Genomic DNA, 20,200 nt, shown 5'->3' with positions numbered 1-20,200 from the left:
ATCTGGTGTAAAACATTTTGGCACAACACAATGGCTTCTCAAAACCCTTGCGACTTTTTGGCATTTTCATGCCAGTTTTGGCCAGCTTGGACTTTATGAGCGTAGTGATGACTGCTCTTGTAATTCATGATCTTAATTAGGCACCTGACTCCAGCATGCCCCCTTTATCAAGACTGCCAACAACATCGCTTCTTTGTGAATCGCGGCCTTAAAAGTTCTTAATTTCTGAATTTAAGTTTTACATTTTTCTAAATTGTAAAAATACCAAGAAGTGAAGGCTAAACAAAGATACCACAAAGTGTTTTTTTTTTTAATGGAATCTCATTTTCAAATTCAGAGAAAGCCATTTGACAAACATTATTACAACCGCTGGTTTGTGAACTTTCCCAGTCTGCTGATTTGTAATTTTGGTCCTCACTAAGGGCTGCGGTACAATACCATCATTATAGAGGTTTATGAGGACCCCAGTGTTAGATCCTCACTATACAGTGAGTGAGGCCATAACATGGGGTGAGAGAAGTCGTTTTAAAAGGTTCTCTGACTTTTTAAAATCTTTGAAAAACTCCATATTATCCATGGGTTACAATGGGCACCGTGTAATGCTTCATTTCCACAGTGGCAGCGTTGTAGGGGAATCGGATACTTGCAGATTTCTCCACTGCCGCTCACAGACGGGGTCAAGAGATGCCTCACACAGAAAATTAGAACAAAAGAGTCGACACCCAGGAGCAGCGTTATCCAGAAACATTTAATATATACTGATCATGTCACATATAGACGGCAGCTCGCCAAGAGGCGCCATTGTTCTTATGTGGGCCTTTCACGTGGCCTGGTCACATAATCCCACCACAGTGGGGGCAGGTCACCCTCTCGGCGGGCTGGTGGCAAAGCTTCGGTCAGTGCACTTTCGGGTGGACACTCCTCCATAATTTGCTGAACCTGTGAAAAACAAGAACGAGGCATCAGCTGCAGAGGTCCAAAGTTTGGCACCAATGCCGACCCCATTGATGCCAGCCTGGCTCTAGCCTTTTTGTTTTTTCTGGCCTCCGACACCTCCATAAATCAGCTGTAGTTGATTTGGCGGCAGCCAGATGTTAACACTTTGGATGAATGTGCAGATGGATCCATCCAACGTGTAGCATCTGCTGCCAGGAGCTGCAGAACAGCTCTAAATAAGAGCAAACAAAACGTTTATCGGTGGAGGTACCGAGCGTCCGATCTCCACCCACCCCATACTGATGACCTTTCCAGCAGACACTCCTTTAAACCCTTGAGTTAGCAGCTATTTTCTATTATTGCACTTTCCTTTAATCACTTTACAATTTATCTAAATACTTAATTATTAAAGCATATAGGAGATTGTTACATTTCCTATGAATGTACAAGTCACAGGTCATTAAAAGGTTACAAAAAACCATTAAAGCCGGTTTATATAGTTGGACCAGATCAGAGCCAGCAGAATGTAAGGCTATGTGCACACGTTCAGGTTTTTTCGCGATAAAAACGCTATAAAAACTCATTAAAAACGCATACATTATGCATCCTATCATTTAGAATGCATTCTGCATGTTTTGTGCACATGATGCGTTTTTTCCACGAAAAAAAAAAAAGCAGCATGTTCATTAATTTTGTGGATTTTCTGAGTTTTTCCCGCTATTCTATGCATTTGGGAAAAAACGCACCAAAAACACATGCGGATTTCTGGCAGAAATGTCCTGTTTTTGTCAGGAAAATTAGTGCAAGAAATCCTGACGTGTGCACATACCCTAACCGTATGTGCCGTATAGCGTGGGGGTGTACACTACATCGTGCCCATCACAGCACACCAACCTCGCGGTCCCAGCTCGCTACTCGAAGCTTCTTCCACTCCTCTCTCTTAGTAAAGTAGTCCGGGTAGACGGCCCTCTCAGAGGGATGCCAGTGATCCAGACACCACTCGGGCACCTGGAAACATTCAGAAAAGACAAATAATGACCCCAACATTGCCAAACAGATGGAGAAAGTAGATGGGGGAGGGAAGAGGCAGATGGAGAAAGAGGGGGGGGGGGATAGGCAGACGGAGGAATATGGGGGGGTGGGGGAGGGAAGAGGCAGACAGAGGAATATGGGGGGGTGGGAAGAGGCAGACGGAGAAAGGGGGGGAAGGAGGCAGACAGAAGGGTGGGGGAGGCAGACGGAGGAATATGGGGGGTGGGGGATGGAAGAGGCAGACAGAGGAATATGGGGGGGTGGGAAGAGGCAGACGGAGAAAGGGGGGGAAGGAGGCAGACAGAAGGGTGGGGGAGGCAGACGGAGGAATATGGGGGGTGGGGGAGGGAAGAGGCAGACAGAGGAATATGGGGGGGTGGGAAGAGGCAGACGGAGAAAGGGGGGGAAGGAGGCAGACAGAAGGGTGGGGGAGGCAGACGGAGGAATATGGGGGGTGGGGGAGGGAAGAGGCAGACAGAGGAATATGGGGGGGTGGGAAGAGGCATACGGAGAAAGGGGGGGAAGGAGGCAGACAGAAGGGTGGGGGAGGCAGACGGAGGAATATGGGGGGTGGGGGAGGGAAGAGGCAGACGGAGAAAGGGGGGGGAAGGAGGCAGACAGAAATATGGGGGTGGGGGGGAAGGAGGCAGACAGAAATATGGGGGTGGGGGGGAAGGAGGCAGACAGAAATATGGGGGTGGGGGAGGGAGGAGGCAGACGGAGGAAGGGGGGGGAGGAGGCAGACGGAGGAAGGGGGGGGAGGAGGCAGACGGAGGAAGGGGGGGGAGGAGGCAGACGGAGGAAGGGGGGGAGGAGGCAGACGGAGGAAGGGGGGGAGGAGGCAGACGGAGGAAGGGGGGGGAGGAGGCAGACGGAGGAAGGGGGGGAGGAGGCAGACGGAGGAAGGGGGGGAGGAGGCAGACGGAGGAAGGGGGGGAGGAGGCAGACGGAGGAAGGGGGGGAGGAGGCAGACGGAGGAAGGGGGGGGAGGAGGCAGACGGAGGAAGGGGGGGGAGGAGGCAGACGGAGGAAGGGGGGGAGGAGGCAGACGGAGGAAAGGGGGAGGAGGCAGACGGAGGAGGGGTGGAAGGGGCAGATGGAGGAAAGGAGGGGGGGGGAAGGGGCAGACGGAGGAAGGGGGGGGAGGAGGCAGACGGAGGAAGGGGGGGAGGAGGCAGACGGAGGAAGGGGGGAGGAGGCAGACGGAGGAGGGGTGGAAGGGGCAGATGGAGGAAAGGAGGGGGGGGGAAGGGGCAGAAGGAGGAAAGGGGGGAGAAGGGGCATATGGAGGAAAGGGGGGGGGAAAGAGGCAGACTGAGGAAGGAAGGAAGGGGGGGGGGGGGGAAGAGGCACAAGAATTGAGACCAGAAGATAGGAGACTATCCTCGGCTCTCCTACAGAACATTAGAACGCACAGCCACTCACATGTATGGGGGGCCGGGAGCGATGAATGTCAGCTGACTGCCATCTAATGTGTACAGGGGCCCTAACTTTCTGAAGTCTCCAACCCCTTCCGGCAGTGCAATGGATACAAGTAAAAGTTAATATTACGACTGACAGGTTGATGGCACCGACCTTGTAGCAATCGTATCTCTCGTATGAGGTTCCTCCCGGGGAGTCTACGAAGATGTACGGCTGGGGGTGTTGGAGCCGGTAGAATTCCTCTTCCCCCGCCTTCAGTAGTAAGGTCGCCTTCATCATATCCTTCTCATTTTTCTGGCTATCGAAACGCGCTCTCAGCAGACAGGCCTCGTAGCGGAACTTGTCTCTGTTATCGGGAACAACACAGCGTCATCCTCATGCGCCATGTAATTACAGCACACAAGAGTTCCTGGAGGAACAGGCTTTGGGTTGTAAGGATCATCAGTCACATCGGTGGAGCGATGTGTGAAGGGGGCCGGCTATCGATAGCTAAAGGATCCCCCTTCTCTATCTATACATCGTGACTGGAAAGCTATGGAAATGAACCAGAGACCCCCGAGAATCCTCTCCTTGGTGGAGCACAAGCTGCTGAATCCGAGACCGGACGCCTGAAGATCTGATCTGATCACCTCTGATAAGCAGATTATTAAATTATTTCGATTTATAATAGGAAGCGCACAGATCGGGACCAAAGAGAAATAACACAGGACGCAAAAAGCTTCTGACCCCGAGAAACTAACATTAGTATCTCCTCAGAGGTGGTCCGGTTCCTAGCACTCCCTGCAGGAGCCACAATGGATCCTGTGTACCGGGGAGATCTGGAGGTGGCCGGCGATGAGCTGCAGAGAGGTCACTCATCTCTGACTGTCATGGCCGACAGAAAAGTCTAACAGATTAACTGTCATTGGACAAGGTCCGGGCACCGCTCCTGACATCATATAGGAGCCAGAAACCTGCGGCTCTCCAGCAACACCCAGCATGTCCTGACTGCCCGGGGGGTTGTGTCTGGTCAGCAATGACACGGATGCCAGCAGCTTCTTCCAGCAGCTGCTCGGTAACGCTGCCGGGCGCCCCCTCCGATCCGACAGTGATGATGAGGAGACAGTAGGGGGCAAAGAAACTTTCAATGGAACAATCACTGGGGAAAAAAATCTATTTAAAATCAGGATTTAAATTACAAGGTATTTTTTTTTATTTTTTTTTACTATCTATATAATTTTCAGAGTCACGACCAAGTCAAATATTAGATGTTCTGTTGGGCACAAGGACATTGGCGGTAACAGACTCAGATGGTATTTGTTAGTATAGAAGTGTATACACCTCCTCGGCCCCCTCTCGCCCACTGCACCACCTCCCGGGCCCCCTCTCGCCCGCCATGCCACCTCCCGGGCCCTCCTATCGGCCACTGCACCACCTCCCGGGCCCCCTCTCGCCCGCCATGCCACCTCCCGGGCCCTCCTATCGGCCACTGCACCACCTCCCGGGCCCCCTCTCGCCCGCCATGCCACCTCCCGGGCCCTCCTATCGGCCACTGCACCACCTCCCGGGCCCCCTCTCGCCCGCCATGCCACCTCCCGGGCCCTCCTATCGGCCACTGCACCACCTCCCGGGCCCCCTCTCGCCCGCCATGCCACCTCCCAGGCCCTCCTATCGGCCACTGCACCACCTCCCGGGCCCCCTCTCGCCCGCCATGCCACCTCCCGAGCCCTCCTATCGGCCACTGCACCACCTCCCGGGCCCCATCTTGCCCGCTGCGCCACCTCCCGGGCCCCCTCTCGCCCACCGCACCACCTCCCAGGCCCCCTCTCGCCCACCGCACCACCTCCCAGGCCCCCTCTCGCCCACCACACCACCTTCCGGGCCCCCTCTCACCCACCGCGCCGCCTTCCAGGCCCACTATCGCCAGCTGAGCCACCTCCCGGGCCCCCCTCTCTTGCCTGCTGCGCCACCTCCTGGGCCCCCTCTCCCACTGCGCCACCTCACCTCCCATGCCCCCTCTCACCTGCTGCGCCCCCACCTGCCAACCGTCCCACCCTATCATCTAATGTGGCGGCCCCTCAGGTGTCTTTACAGCACAGCTATAACATCACATGACTCTAGCAGCCAATGAGGATGCGCCGCGGGGTCAGGTGACGTGATGTTGCCGCCATCAGTAGCCCCCTGCGCGGTTTCGCCCTGGAGCCACCACACAGTTGTCAGTTATTAGCTGCCCGGTTGTCAGAGTTTTACAAACCATTTGTTTTCTAAAAACACGTCAGCTGCAAATAAAAAACCAAATCCTGCAGAATCCGACACCGGCCATAATAAACGTCCCGAAAACCGGTGCAATGTAAACTGTTTCTATGGAAACGACTTCTGCGGGAAGGTCAGAGGTGAAATCCTCCGCGCAGAGGGGAAAACCGGCACAAAGTAAGTAAGTACACCCCCGCTGTCATTGAGTGTCCTCTCCGGGGCCGCGGCTGCTCGGGCACCACTCTGTCCCTATGGCCGGCGCCTCCTGCTGCTCTCCCTCCTCGTACACGTCTTCTATTACCTGAAGACGCACCACGACTCCAGGTGGCGCAGCGACTTCTTGTACAGCCGCAGCACCTTCTGCTGGTGGTTCAGCAGCCCCGCCATCTTACCGCCCCCTCCAGCCTACTCCTGGAGGAGAAAGTCCTGGGCGTATCGCCGTTCTCTTCACCGATTGGTCATCCGGAAGCCACGTGACGAGTGACGTTTTACGTGCCGCTGTTCCAGCACTAGAGCGAGGGAAGGGATGACGCGTAGCGCAAAACGGTAACGTTCCATTGCTGGAGCGAGGTTGTCGGCCATTTTTTAGAAGACCAAATAGTAAACGTACGGTTCCATCGCTAGAGCACGGCTGTGGTCCGCCATTTTTCGATGACCATATTACTAACATTATTGTTATAAAACAGAACCTCTGTAACGCAGCTGAATGGGCTGACAGGCGCCGTATAATACTGGGTAGTGTTGTGGAAAGGTGTCTGAAGATTTGAGAAAACAAGGTGTACCAAGATGGCGGCTTGAAGTGCATGCTGGGAAAAGGAGAGAAAGAGAGGTTCAGCCACGCTGGATGCAATATGTCGCTCTTCAGGTTCATTGGTGAGAGGACTCCAGCTCCCGTGCTCCTCGCATCCTCCTGTCTGTGTTGTATCCCCGGTGTCTTATCTGTGGCTAGTAAATCTGTGCTCGGCTGCCTGCAGGGGCTTCAGTACTACAACTCCCAGCATGCCCGGGAAGCCTTAGACTGAGGCTATAGGACAGGGCCATGTTTCATTGCTACAGATCACATGCTTTTTTTAACCCCGTCACCCCAGGCCCTTGTTCGTTTTTGTGTTCCTGTTCCATTTTTCGTGATCCGGGCTCCGGTGAGGGATTACTTGTTGCGCGCTGAGCTGACGTTTCTAATGACACCATATTAGGGCTGATACGTTCTTATGATCGCCCGTTATTGCATTTTAATGCAATGTCGTGGCGACCAAAAAAAGTAATTCTGGTGTTTTGACTTTTTTTCTCGCTACACCATTTAGCGATCAGGTTAATCCTTTTTTTTCATTGATAGATCGGACGATTCTGAACGCGGCGATACCAAATATGTGCAGGTTTGATTTTTTTTTTTTTTTTTTTTTTAATTTCTTTTGAAAGGAGGGTGATTTGAACTTTCAGATTTTTTTTTTTTTAATATTTTTTAAAACTTTTTAACTTTGGGCATGATTCAGTATCCTCCATTGGACACTAGAAGCTGCCAGAACCTGATCGGCTCTGCTACATGCAGGCTATGATCAGATCGCCTGCATGTAGCAGAATTACTCACTCACTATATGCTCTGACCACCAGGTGGCGCTGATAGCAGTCCGGCAGTGACAACCATAGAGGTCTGCAGGAGACGTCTGGTTGTCATGCAAACACACCGGTGACCCGCGATCACGTGACGGGGTCACCAATGGGCGGATTTCCGATGCGAATGTGCGTGTTAAATGTCGCTGTCAGAGTTAATACGTGAACTAATAGCTGAGCGGGGGGGGGGGGGTCGGACTCCCAACCGTCTGATATTGCCGACTTATACTAAGGTCTGGACAACCCCTTTAAGCCCCAATGATGCTAATGGCTGTGACGACGGGTTGTCCACTAGCTATATGCTAACGTGTCTGCTGCAGCGCTCATGTGATCTGCTGGAACCGTCACGTCCAATTCTTTATTACATCGTCTTCTTTTTATTTTTTGTATTTTCACTTTTTCTAAAGTCTGTCGTCTATGCGTTCACTTGTTCTTTTTCTTTATATTCTGACTGATTAATGAATCGAGATTTTTCAAAAACTTGCAAAAAAAAAAGAAGTGTTGTGCAATTCTGCTATGCCCCGATCTCCCGGTGTGAAATGCATCATTTTATCAATCAATAATCGGCCAGTGATGCATTGCGCCCACAGTGTCCATTTCTGCTTTGTGTTTGTTCCTAGACATTGGAATCAATCTGACCGATCCCATGTTCAGGGGATTATACAGAGGCACGAGGAAACATCCCGGTGAGTTTTCCCATAGATGACTGTTGCTACTGGTAATTAATTCAGAAGTTTCTGGTATTCAGTCGATGTCCGGTGTGAACAGAGAAATACCGACCAACGATCTCCAAGGGATTCCGGAGTGTCCGTATATTTATACCCATGAAAATAGAGGATCTGTGCATTACTGTGGGCACTTCATACATCAGCGCAAAAGGAAGAAGTCATAATAAGGGATATGAATCTCTGTAGCCACCCAGTTTAGTCACAGCCTCCATTTTAGTGTGTTCTTGTGGGAGTTACCACTGCCTATGAGATTTAGCAGACCTAAAAACACCAACCCTTCCTTAACGAGGTTATTCACCACTTTAACATTGCAGGCCGAGCCTTAGGACAAGTCCTCAATGTCTGATTGGTGGTGGCCAGAGCTGCTCAGTTATTGAACTGCACACCCTCCCCTCTATGGATTTGAATAGGTGGCGGATGTGCAGTACCGGCCGCGGCCACCGTGCAGTAGATGGAGCTGTGCACCCCCCACTGATCAGACATTGATGACCTATCCTAAGGATAGGCCATGATAAAGTAGTGGACAACCCCTTTAAGCCCCCCATACATACCAGACAAAAGTTGGTCAAACCTGCTGATATCGACAGTTTACCATCCAAACCGATGAGGATCCGGCGTGTACGATTTCGGACTTTCGATCCTTTTGTTCTCCCTAAGATCAGCCACTGATGTCTAGAGAAAAATGGCGCACTCCTGTGTATGGGAGAGCCGGGCACGATAGATGGGTGTATGGGATCTAATACCATACAGGGCACATAAATAACACCGCAATACCGTACACGGATACCACAACACACCACTAGGGGGAGCTGACTATATACTGATTGTGACACAGATCAGAGACATGCAGGGCAATGACAGTCAGGGGCCACAGGCCGGAGAGCCACGTGTCGCTGGTTTTTGACCTCCCAGCACTAATACTTTATGTTCCCTTTACAGATGACTTTGCAGATATTATTGAACGTGCTGTGAAGATCGGTGTGGAGAAGGTGAGAGCTGCGGCCACAGAGTTATCAATTTACATATTCCATGGGATTATAACATGGGAGAAAATAATCATAGTAAAAAAACAAACTTTTATTTTGGGTGTGGTGTCCCTTTAGGATACTCTTTTTTTTGTTGACCACGTACAGTACAATCAATCAGGAGTCATGTGACACTAACCAGACCTCCGATCTGTTACTCTGCAGTGTATGATCACAGGAGGAAACCTACAAGAGAGCAAAGAGGCGATCGAGATGGTCCGGACCAATGGTATCCGTCATGGCGCTATTTCTGGGGACAGATTTGGTGCTGATTTGTTTATTTTCTATATATCCAGATAATAGACGCAGTCAGTGGTGTAACAAGAAGATGGTCAGTCCCAATCTCTAACAGGGAGCCGCACTGTCACGGGTCCTCAGTAGTATCGGTTCTCTCATATTGAGGAATGGGACCTTTTTTGGCCTCCAAAGTCTCCAAGTGCCGAGTCCGACTGCACCCACTGTAGTAACAACGCCGGGTACAGGTCACAAGTCCTGCCCGCACTCACCACTAGAGGGCGTCTAAGAGCTCTGAGATCACTATCAAGAATACCAACAGAACTGTCACAAAGCTCAGCACAGTCACTGTGTGCATACATTACATTACTGATCCTGTATTATACCCCAGAGCTGCACTCACTATTCTGCTGGTGCAGTCACTGTGTACATACATTACAGTACTGATCCTGAGTTACAAACTGTATTATACTCCAGAGCTGCACTCACTATTCTGCTGGTGCAGTCACTGTGTACATACAGGTCCTTCTAAAAAATTAGCATATAGTGTTAAATTTCATTATTTACCATAATGTAATGATTACAATTAAACTTTCATATATTATAGATTCATTATCCACCAACTGAAATTTGTCAGGTCTTTTATTGTTTTAATACTGATGATTTTGGCATACAACTCCTGATAACCCAAAAAACCTGTCTCAATAAATTAGCATATTTCACCCATCCAATCAAATAAAAGTGTTTTTTAATAACAAACAAAAAATCCAACAAATAATAATGTTCAGTTATGCACTCAATACTTGGTCGGGAATCCTTTGGCAGAATTGACTGCTTCAATGCGGCGTGGCATGGAGGCAATCAGCCTGTGACACTGCTGAGATGTTATGGAGGCCCAGGATGCTTCAATAGCGGCCTTAAGCTCATCCAGAGTGTTGGGTCTTGCGTCTCTCAACTTTCTCTTCACAATATCCCACAGATTCTCTATGGGGTTCAGGTCAGGAGAGTTGGCAGGCCAATTGAGCACAGTAATACCATGGTCAGTAAACCATTTACCAGTGGTTTTGGCACTGTGAGCAGGTGCCAGGTCGTGCTGAAAAATGAAATCTTCATCTCCATAAAGCATTTCAGCCGATGGAAGCATGAAGTGCTCCAAAATCTCCTGATAGCTAGCTGCATTGACCCTGCCCTTGATGATACACAGTGGACCAACATCAGCAGCTGACATGGCACCCCACACCATCACTGACTGTGGGTACTTGACACTGGACTTCAGGCATTTTGGCATTTCCTTCTCCCCAGTCTTCCTCCAGACTCTGGCACCTTGATTTCCGAATGACATGCAAAATTTGCTTTCATCAGAAAAAAGTACTTGGGACCACTTAGTAACAGTCCAATGCTGCTTCTCTGTAGCCCAGGTCAGGCGCCTCTGCCGCTGTTTATGGTTCAAAAGTGGCTTTACCTGGGGAATGCGGCACCTGTAGCCCATTTCCTGCACACGCCTGTGCACGGTGGCTCTGGATGTTTCCACACCAGACTCAGTCCACTGCTTCCTCAGGTTCCCCAAGGTCTGGAATCGGTCCTTCTCCACAATCTTCCTCAGGGTCCGGTCTCCTCTTCTCGTTGTACAGCGTTTTCTGCCACATTGTTTCCTTCCAACAGACTTACCATTGAGGTGCCTTGATACAGCACTCTGGGAACAGCCTATTTGTTGAGAAATTTCTTTCTGGGTCTTACCCTCTTGCTTGAGGGTGTCAATGATGGCCTTCTTGACATCTGTCAGGTCGCTAGTCTTACCCATGATGGGGGTTTTGAGTAATGAACCAGGCAGGGAGTTTATAAAAGCCTCAGGTATCTTTTGCATGTGTTTAGAGTTAATTAGTTGATTCAGAAGATTAGGGTAATAGGTCGTTTAGAGAACCTTTTCTTGATATGCTAATTTATTGAGACAGGTTTTTTGGGTTATCAGGAGTTGTATGCCAAAATCATCAGTATTAAAACAATAAAAGACCTGACAAATTTCAGTTGGTGGATAATGAATCTATAATATATGAAAGTTTAATTGTAATCATTACATTATGGTAAATAATGAAATTTAACACTATATGCTAATTTTTTGAGAAGGACCTGTACATTACATTACTGACCCTGAGTTACATCCTGTATTATACCCCAGAGCTGCACTCACTATTCTGCTGGTGCAGTCACTGTGTACATACATTACATTACTAATCCTGAGTTACATCCTGTATTATACCCCAGAGCTGCACTCACTATTCTGCTGGCGCAGTCACTGTGTACATACATTACATTACTAATCCTGAGTTATATCCTGTATTATACTCCAGAGCTGCGCTCACTATTCTGCTGGTGCAGTCACTGTGTACATACATTACATTACTGACCCTGAGTTACATCCTGTATTATACTCCAGAGCTGCACTCACTATTCTGCTGGTGCAGTCACTGTGTACATACATTACATTACTAATCCTGAGTTACATCCTGTATTATACCCCAGAGCTGCACTCACTATTCTGCTGGCGCAGTCACTGTGTACATACATTACATTACTAATCCTGAGTTATATCCTGTATTATACTCCAGAGCTGCGCTCACTATTCTGCTGGTGCAGTCACTGTGTACATACATTATATTACTGATCCTGAGTTACATCCTGTATTATACCCCAGAGCTGCACTCACTATTCTGCTGGTGCAGTCACTGTGTACATACATTACATTACTGATCCTGAGTTACATCCTGTAGATCTTTTATTATAAAAATGAAAAACATAACAATAATAATAGCAGAAAACATAACAAAAATATTAGCCAGAAAATAAACAGTATACTGAACACTGGTCCAGCCGCTCATTCTCTCCTCTCACACATATTATACAGTATATACAGAATAACTACTTTGACCTTCTGGTCCGGTCACCAAACAAAAATAATAATAACAAATAAAATAAACAATGGCAAACAAAAACTATATACATGAACTTTTTTTTTTTTTTTTTAAATAAAATCACTACAAATATATACAATACTAAGCTATCCTTCATTCCCAACCCTCCGCACTGACCTGAGAGCTGGTCCTGCGTCTCATGCCTCAGTCCATGTCCAACGTCCATAGGCCAGATCAGGCAGTGACAGTTTTCCCCCAAACAACCCAGTGTCCCATAGTCCCACAAGATAATCCCACCTCCCCCCTTTTCCCACACCCAACCTAACAGCTACACCCAAATCTATATCCCTATATACAATATATACAGTGGGGCAAAAAAGTATTTAGTCAGTCAGCAATAGTGCAAGTTCCACCACTTAAAAAGATGAGAGGCGTCTGTAATTTACATCATAGGTAGACCTCAACTATGGGAGACAAACTGAGAAAAAAAAATCCAGAAAATCACATTGTCTGTTTTTTTAACATTTTATTTGCATACTATGGTGGAAAATAAGTATTTGGTCAGAAACAAAATTTCATCTTAATACTTTGTAATATATCCTTTGCTGGCAATGACAGAGGTCAAACGTTTTCTGTAAGTCTTCACAAGGTTGCCACACACTGTTGTTGGTATGTTGGCCCATTCTTCCATGCAGATCTCCTCTAGAGGAGTGATGTTTTTGGCTTTTCGCTTGGCAACACGGACTTTCAACTCCCTCCAAAGGTTTTCTATAGGGTTGAGATCTGGAGACTGGCTAGGCCACTCCAGGACCTCTCCTTCGTTGCCCTGGCGGTGTGCTTTGGATCATTGTCATGTTGAAAGACCCAGCCATGTTTCATCTTCAATGCCCTTGCTGATGGAAGGAGGTTTGCACTCAAAATCTCACGATACATGGCCCCATTCATTCTTTCATGTACCCGGATCAGTCGTCCTGGCCCCTTTGCAGAGAAACAGCCCCAAAGCATGATGTTTCCACCACCATGCTTTACAGTAGGTATTGTGTTTGATGGATGCAACTCAGTATTCTTTTTCCTCCAAACACGACAAGTTGTGTTTCTACCAAACAGTTCCAGTTTGGTTTCATCAGACCATAGGACATTCTCCCAAAACTCCTCTGGATCATCCAAATGCTCTCTAGCAAACTTCAGACGGGCCCAGACATGTACTGGCTTAAGCAGTGGGACACGTCTGGCTCTGCAGGATCTGAGTCCATGGTGGCGTAGTGTGTTACTTATGGTAGGCCTTGTTACATTGGTCCCAGCTCTCTGCAGTTCATTCACTAGGTCCCCCCGCATGGTTCTGGGATTTTTGCTCACCGTTCTTGTGATCATTCTGACCCCACGGGGTGGGATTTTGCGTGGAGCCCCAGATCAAGGGAGATTATCAGTGGTCTTGTATGTCTTCCATTTTCTAATTATTGCTCCCACTGTTGATTTCTTCACTCCAAGCTGGTTGGCTATTGCAGATTCAGTCTTCCCAGCCCGGTGCAGGGCTACAATTTTGTTTCTGGTGTCCTTTGACAGCTCTTTGGTCTTCACCATAGTGGAGTTTGGAGTCAGACTGTTTGAGGGTGTGCACAGGTGTCTTTTTATACTGATAACAAGTTTAAACAGGTGCCATTACTACAGGTAATGAGTGGAGGAAAGAGGAGACTCTTAAAGAAGAAGTTACAGGTCTGTGAGAGCCAGAAATCTTGATTGTTTGTTTCTGACCAAATACTTATTTTCCACCATAATATGCAAATAAAATGTTAAAAAAACAGACAATGTGATTTTCTGGATTTTTTTTCTCAGTTTGTCTCCCATAGTTGAGGTCTACCTATGATGTAAATTACAGACGCCTCTCATCTTTTTAAGTGGTGGAACTTGCACTATTGCTGACTGACTAAATACTTTTTTGCCCCACTGTACATTATATACAGCAGCACACACCACAATAATTACAAATCACGAAGCCCAAGTTCGGCGCCTGCAGCCCTACATCACTGTATAATGATCAAACAAAACAAAAATCTACAGTGTCAGCAGCAGCCCACCACCAGGAAAAGAGATGACCAGACTAGGGCACACTAAAAGAAAAACCCCTCCAGAGGAGAGCGGCCCTCCGTGCGCCCAGTCTCCCATACTCCAGAGAGCGCACCTTCACCAGGTCACCGAGTATGGTCCTAAACACATCTTCCACTGGGAGGATTTTTCGTTGCGTCGATACTAAGCACCGTGCGTTCCACGTGTGATACCTAACCACTGCGCTAACTAGAAATAAGGTGCAGCGGTCCCGACCACCAAGGTCTCCGAATGCTCCATAGGCCCATTCCGCATAGGAGAGACCGGCCAGCCGAGACCATCCAATGAAGGCGCCCACCCTGTTGTACACCTCTGTGTTGAAGGGACAATGAAGCAGGAAGTGGTCCATGCTTTCCAGCAAGGTACCACAATGCTCCCGAGGACAATTCCTGTCCTCAGAGCTCCTACACTTCAGATTGTCCCTCACACACAGTTTCCCATGGAAGCAGCGCCAAGCCAAGTCCCAAAACTTCGAGGGGATCCTGATAGAATTCAAAAGATGCAAACCCACCCCAAGATCCCGACTTGGGCAGTCCCTGAGCGCCAGAGGCCTCTGGAAATGGGTCAACAGAACCCTATTGTCAAGGAGTTTCCTTGGCAGAGTCCTGATCTCCCACATTCCCAGACCCCACCGACGAATTACCTTCAGAACCAAGGTAGCGTAAGCCGGAAGATGTCCATGCGGTGTGCGAAGATCCTTCACTTGCCCTCCTGTCTCCCATTCCTGGAAGAAAGGCTGAAACCATCCCCTACAGGAGAATACCCACGGAGGAGCCCTCTCTTTCCAGAGGTTTGCGATATTGATCTTAATGAAGGTATCCACAAGGAATACCACAGGGTTGACCATACCCAACCCTCCTAGTCTCCTCGTACGGTAAGTAACCTCCCTCTTGACCAGGTTCAGTCTATTCCCCCATAACAGTTGGAAGAACAAACTGTAGACCCGAGTCCAGAGAGATTCCGGTAAGATGCATACACTGCCCAGATAAATCAGTAAAGGGAGCAGGTAAGTTTTGATCAGGTTTACCCTTTCCCTTAGGGTCAAAGACCAACCCTTCCATTGGTTCACCTTCTGAGTGGCGATCTCTAGCCTGCTGTCCCAATTTTGTTTGGGGTAATCCCCCTGGCCAAATTCGATGCCAAGGACTTTTGCAGAGACTTTGGGTCCTGGAAGGGTGTCCGGGAGATCAAAACCAGGATCTCCTCCTCCCAGCCAGAGATTCTCACACTTATCCCGGTTGATCTTGGACCCGGATGCCTCCGAGTAGCGATCTACCTCCGACATCAGCCACCCTGCCTCCTCATGAGAGGAAACAAACACAGTGACATCATCGGCATACGCCACCACCCTCAGAGTGGCCTCCGGTGCTGCCCGGTCCATCCCGATCCCGGCCAACGGTCCACGCTCCACCCTCCTAAGAAGAGGGTCAATCGCAAACACGTACAGCAGCGGGCTCAAGGGACAACCCTGGCGAACACCGGACCCAACCTCAAAAGAGCTGCCAATCCAACCATTCACAAGCGGGAAACTCTCTGCCCCACTGTACAAGGTCTTAAGCCAATCAACAAACCCCCCGGGCAGGCCATATCTCAGAAGGACGGACCAGAGGTACTCATGATTAACCCGATCAAACGCTTTTGCCTGGTCCAGTGACAGCATGTACCCCTTCCAGTGACCAGCCCTACCCTGCTCCACTGCCTCTCGGACGCTGAGCACAGCACTAAATGTGCTGCGGCCTGGAACAGAGCAATGCTGGGCCCCCGAAAGGAGTCGGGGTGCAAATTTCACCAGCCGAATAAACAGCACCTTTGCCAGAACCTTCCTGTCTGCATTGAGAAGCGCTATGGGACGCCAGTTCCCAATGCAAGACGGGTCCTTACCCTTTGACAAGATGATCAGAGCAGACCTCCTCATTGACTTCGGCAGAGTGCCCGAGGAAAGACACTCATTGAATACCTCAGTCAAGAGGGGAACCAAAACGTCCTTAAAGGTTTTATAGAATTCAGATGTTAAGCCATCTGGACCAGGCGATTTTTGGGGGGCAAGCCCTTCAATCGCCAACTGAACTTCCTCTTCCCTGATCATTTCTGTCAAAACGTCAAGAGAGGGGTCTACCCCTGGTTCGGGGACAGCTTCAGCCAGGAAAGCCGACATCTCATCCCAATCAAGATCCCTCTTCCCCAAGAGGTGCGAGTAGAAGGATCTGACAACCTCCAGGATCCCTGATCTGGATCGTCTCAGGGACCCCGCAGTGTCGACCAGTCCTGTAACCACTTTACTATTCACTGACATCCTGCAGTTTCTGTAAGGGTCGGGCGAGCGGTACTTCCCGTAATCCCTCTCAAAAACCAAAGATGCGTGTCTATCGTACTGACACCTCATAAGCAAAGATTTCACTCTGGAGATCTCCTCGCGGCTACCTCCAGTTGAGACAAGATGCTCGAGTTTCCTCCTCAGACCCTGATACAGACGGTACCTGTTCAGACTCCTGAGGCTCGAGAGCTGGCGGAAGAATCTCGCCACCCTTTCCTTAAACATCTCCCACCACTCTGACTTACTACTACAAAGATCCAGTAATGGTACCTGGCTCTGAAGAAATTCCTCAAAGGACTGTCTTATCTCCGCTTCTTCCAAGAGAGACGAATTGAGCCTCCAAAAGCCTCTTCCCATCCGGAGGGTCTCTGTTACAGAGAAAACAAAATTAAACAGTGGTCGGAGAACTCCACCTCAACAACAGATACTGCTGAAGAGACAGCTTCCTCCTTTAAATAAAACCTATCTATTCTGGACCTACAGTTACCTCTATGATAGGTGAACCCCTCGTGGCCTGGGGTGTGCCGAATGTGGACATCCACCAGGCGAGCCTCACTAGCTATACTATTAAGGGCGACGCTATCATAAGTCAGCTTGTCTCTGGAACCTCCTCTATCTCGGGGCCTCGTGACAGCATTGAAGTCCCCTCCAAAGACAACCTGCCGACTTGTAAAAAGGTAGGGCTTGATCCTCATAAAGAGACACTTCCGGTCCCACTTAGATTGGGGACCATAAATGTTGATGAGCCGGAGCTCTTGTCCCTTCATGAGGACATCTAAGATCAGGCACCTCCCCATTTCTAACTCAATAACCCGTCGGCATTCCACCGGTGCGGTAAAAAGGACCGCCACTCCGCTATACGGCTCGGCCGCAAGAGACCAATAGGAGGACCCGAGTCTCCACTCCCTCTTAGCTTTAAACACATCTGCCATGTTTGGCAGCCTGGTCTCTTGCAAAAAGAAAATGTCAGCTTCAACCCGGCTGAGAAAATCAAAGGCCGCAAATCTAGCTGTATTTGACTTTATGCTGGCGACATTAATGGACGCCAGCGTCAACTGAGTGGGTACCGCCATCACTGGTGATTGAGTTAGATGGCTTTCTTTTTCCCACTCCCCTTATCCTCTGCCTCAGAGGAGGAATCCTTCCCCCTCTTTAATGACAATGAGGTATCCATACCCACGTGTTTTTTATTTTTTTCGTCCTCGTCTCCGGACTCTGGGCCAGTCCCTCCTTCCAAGGATCTTACATTCCCAGAAGGAGGAGACTCGGCGTCCCCTGTGAGCCCCGCCGAAGCCAGAACCTCACCCTCAGCTTCCTCCTCAGAGGAAGAGATGTTTTCAAGGGCTTGGAACCGGTCAGAAAGACCAACCAGAGGGGAGTCGGTTTTTCCTTCCTTAGGTACCTTGGTCAGAGCAGGAGAAGATGTTTTATCTCCCTTCTTTCTCTTCTTTTTGGTGCCGAGCTTACGCTTGTCCTCTAGCCACTGCCTATTATCCTCATCCATACTTTCATAATGGGAGGACTCTGAGGCAGTGGCACTTTCCTCCCTGTGGATCCTCCTGACCTCCTCATCCAACTCATCATCCCTCGGGGCCTCAGCAGCAAGACTGGCATCCAGGACAGGGGCCGCCCCAGTAGTACGAGGCTCGCCCAGCTCCCTATCCTGTCTGCGCTTGTCTAGACGCCTTAGCTGTGCAGGCGTCTTTTTATTGCTTTTCTTCCTTGGCCCCTCAGCTCCCTCACCCCTGCTAGTCCCTTCCCCAGCAGAATCAGCCTCACGGCTTTCTCCCACTGGGGTCACGACTGCATTAGCGAAGGAGCGAGGACAACGGCTGTATGGGTGACCTAACTCACCACACAGGTGACACCTAATCTCCACACAAGATGCAGCAAGATGGCCGATATCCCCACACAATGCACACTTCTGCACAGTGCAGTTTGCGCTGAAGTGTGTGGGGTCGCCGCACTTGTGACAGAGCTTCGGTTGCCCCTGGTAGAAGACCAGGATACGATCCCTACCCAGTAAGGCAGATGATGGTATGTGGGCAACCGTACCACCTGAACGCTTAAGTTTTACCATAAACGTCCAGGCCCCTGACCAGATACCAAACTCGTCACGGTTTTTCTTTGGCATTTCTACCACCTCTCCATACCGGCCAAGCCACGTCATGATGTCATAACAAGAAAGTGACTCGTTACAAGTCATCACGGTCACTTTCTTGACTTGGTTTTGGCGAGACACCACCTGAACGGCAAAGCCTCGCCAGCCGGGCTCATTTTTTGTCAACTCATAGTTCGACCAGAAGAGCTCAAGCCCCTCCGGCCGAACAAAGCTGACATCAAAATTAGGTGTGGAATAGGGATGTATCAAGGCGTAGATGTCAATCGCACTAAAGCCCATCCTCAGCAGGAGCTCCACAACTTTAGACCTTGGAGGACACGCATCATTGCCCCTCCACTGAAGACGGACCACATTCCTACGCACACTACCCGGCCCGGCTGTTGGGAGGGACCACACTGTATCCCCCCTCTTTGCTCTCGGAAGGCCCCGAGGCCATGCCTCTCTATCCAGAAGGATAGATCAACCTCTCGACCCTCTACTATTAGTGATCTCTCCCCCCTCTTTAGAGCCTCCAGGAGACGCCGTTGCAACATGCCGTCCCCAGAGCCCGGAGACGAGGAGGATGCCCTATTTCCCCCGGAGGTGACAGCGGCATAACTCCTGACAGGCGCTGCCACCACCGGGGGGGCAACCGGACCAGTGACCACATCCACACCATCAGCATCACCATTACCCACCTCCATAACCCCCTCACCCTCTACCAAACCAGCAACCACACCACTAGACAAAGAGTTTTCTGCATCCATACCCACCACCACATTCACTCCTGCTGGACCAGTGACAACAGGGGGTGACACTTTAGCCTCCGCATCATCAGGCACAAGGGGCTGAGTCTCCTCCACAGAACTGGAGGTGACCTCACCCCTGGTTTTTTGTGTGCCCTCCGCATCATTAGTTAATATTTTCCGCTGCTTCATGGTTGCTACCAGGCGTCGTTGATCTTTAGCTGCTGTGGGGCACCGCTGATCCTTAGCATCAGGATCTTGTTGACCAGCGGCACCAACACAAAATAGGACTTTGGGAAGACCGGAACTCCCAGCCCCGGTAACCCCCTCACACTGCCGCCACCCCTCAACTAAGTGATCAGCGGCAACAGTATTCAGGGGCACCGAGGCTACCGGAGCTGCCCCCGACACCGGGCCGCTCCCCCCTCCCACTGAGGAGCGGACCACAGTATCGTGGCCTGATCGTATGCCCGCCGCCGGGCCGCCCTCACTGTCCAGCCTTTCGGCTGATGCACCTGCTGCTACGTCCCCGCTACTACAAGCAGAGACGGAGCTCTGCGCCTCATTACCGTGCTCTGTAATCTCCCCGCGCCTTTGCACCGGATCCACAGCAGAACCCGGGCTGGGCTGGGCAACGGGGCTTATACAGCGAGCTGACCCTGCAGCCGACTCAGGGGGTACAGGGAGGGGGGCATATACATAGCTTACCGCTTCCTGCAGCTTTGGCTTGGTGGTTTTCTTTGCCTTTTTCTTCTGGCCCCCAGGTGCCTCCTCTGGTAAATCATCACCAAGATGGAAGTTCTGAAGGCA

General features: G+C 49.9%; 2 protein-coding genes across 2 annotated transcripts in view; one reads left to right on the top strand and one right to left on the bottom strand.

The window, feature by feature from the left end:
• Positions 1 to 729: 729 nt before the first annotated feature.
• On the bottom strand, positions 730 to 6,082 carry NDUFB9 (NADH:ubiquinone oxidoreductase subunit B9). Its single transcript, XM_069731872.1, has 4 exons — positions 5,924 to 6,082; positions 3,544 to 3,736; positions 1,831 to 1,944; positions 730 to 939 (listed from the first exon to the last, which is right to left on the bottom strand). The coding sequence occupies exons 1-4, from the start codon at positions 6,007 to 6,009 to the stop codon at positions 808 to 810; spliced, it is 525 nt and encodes a 174-aa protein (XP_069587973.1). The 5' UTR covers positions 6,010 to 6,082; the 3' UTR covers positions 730 to 807.
• A 169-nt stretch (positions 6,083 to 6,251) lies between these two features.
• Positions 6,252 to 20,200, top strand: part of TATDN1 (TatD DNase domain containing 1) — a 43,492-nt gene continuing 29,543 nt past the window's right edge. The window contains exons 1-4 of the mRNA XM_069731871.1: positions 6,252 to 6,495; positions 7,851 to 7,916; positions 8,898 to 8,947; positions 9,149 to 9,212. Of these exons, the coding sequence (XP_069587972.1) occupies positions 6,426 to 6,495; positions 7,851 to 7,916; positions 8,898 to 8,947; positions 9,149 to 9,212 (250 nt within the window). The 5' untranslated portion in view covers positions 6,252 to 6,425. The remainder of the gene's footprint in view (positions 6,496 to 7,850; positions 7,917 to 8,897; positions 8,948 to 9,148; positions 9,213 to 20,200) is intronic.

Source organism: Ranitomeya imitator, chromosome 6 (genome assembly GCF_032444005.1).
Source record: "Ranitomeya imitator isolate aRanImi1 chromosome 6, aRanImi1.pri, whole genome shotgun sequence".
Classification (NCBI taxonomy): domain Eukaryota; kingdom Metazoa; phylum Chordata; class Amphibia; order Anura; family Dendrobatidae; genus Ranitomeya; species Ranitomeya imitator.
The sequence above is the reverse complement of the archived record's forward strand: the minus strand, read 5'-3'. Positions and strand labels throughout refer to the sequence as shown.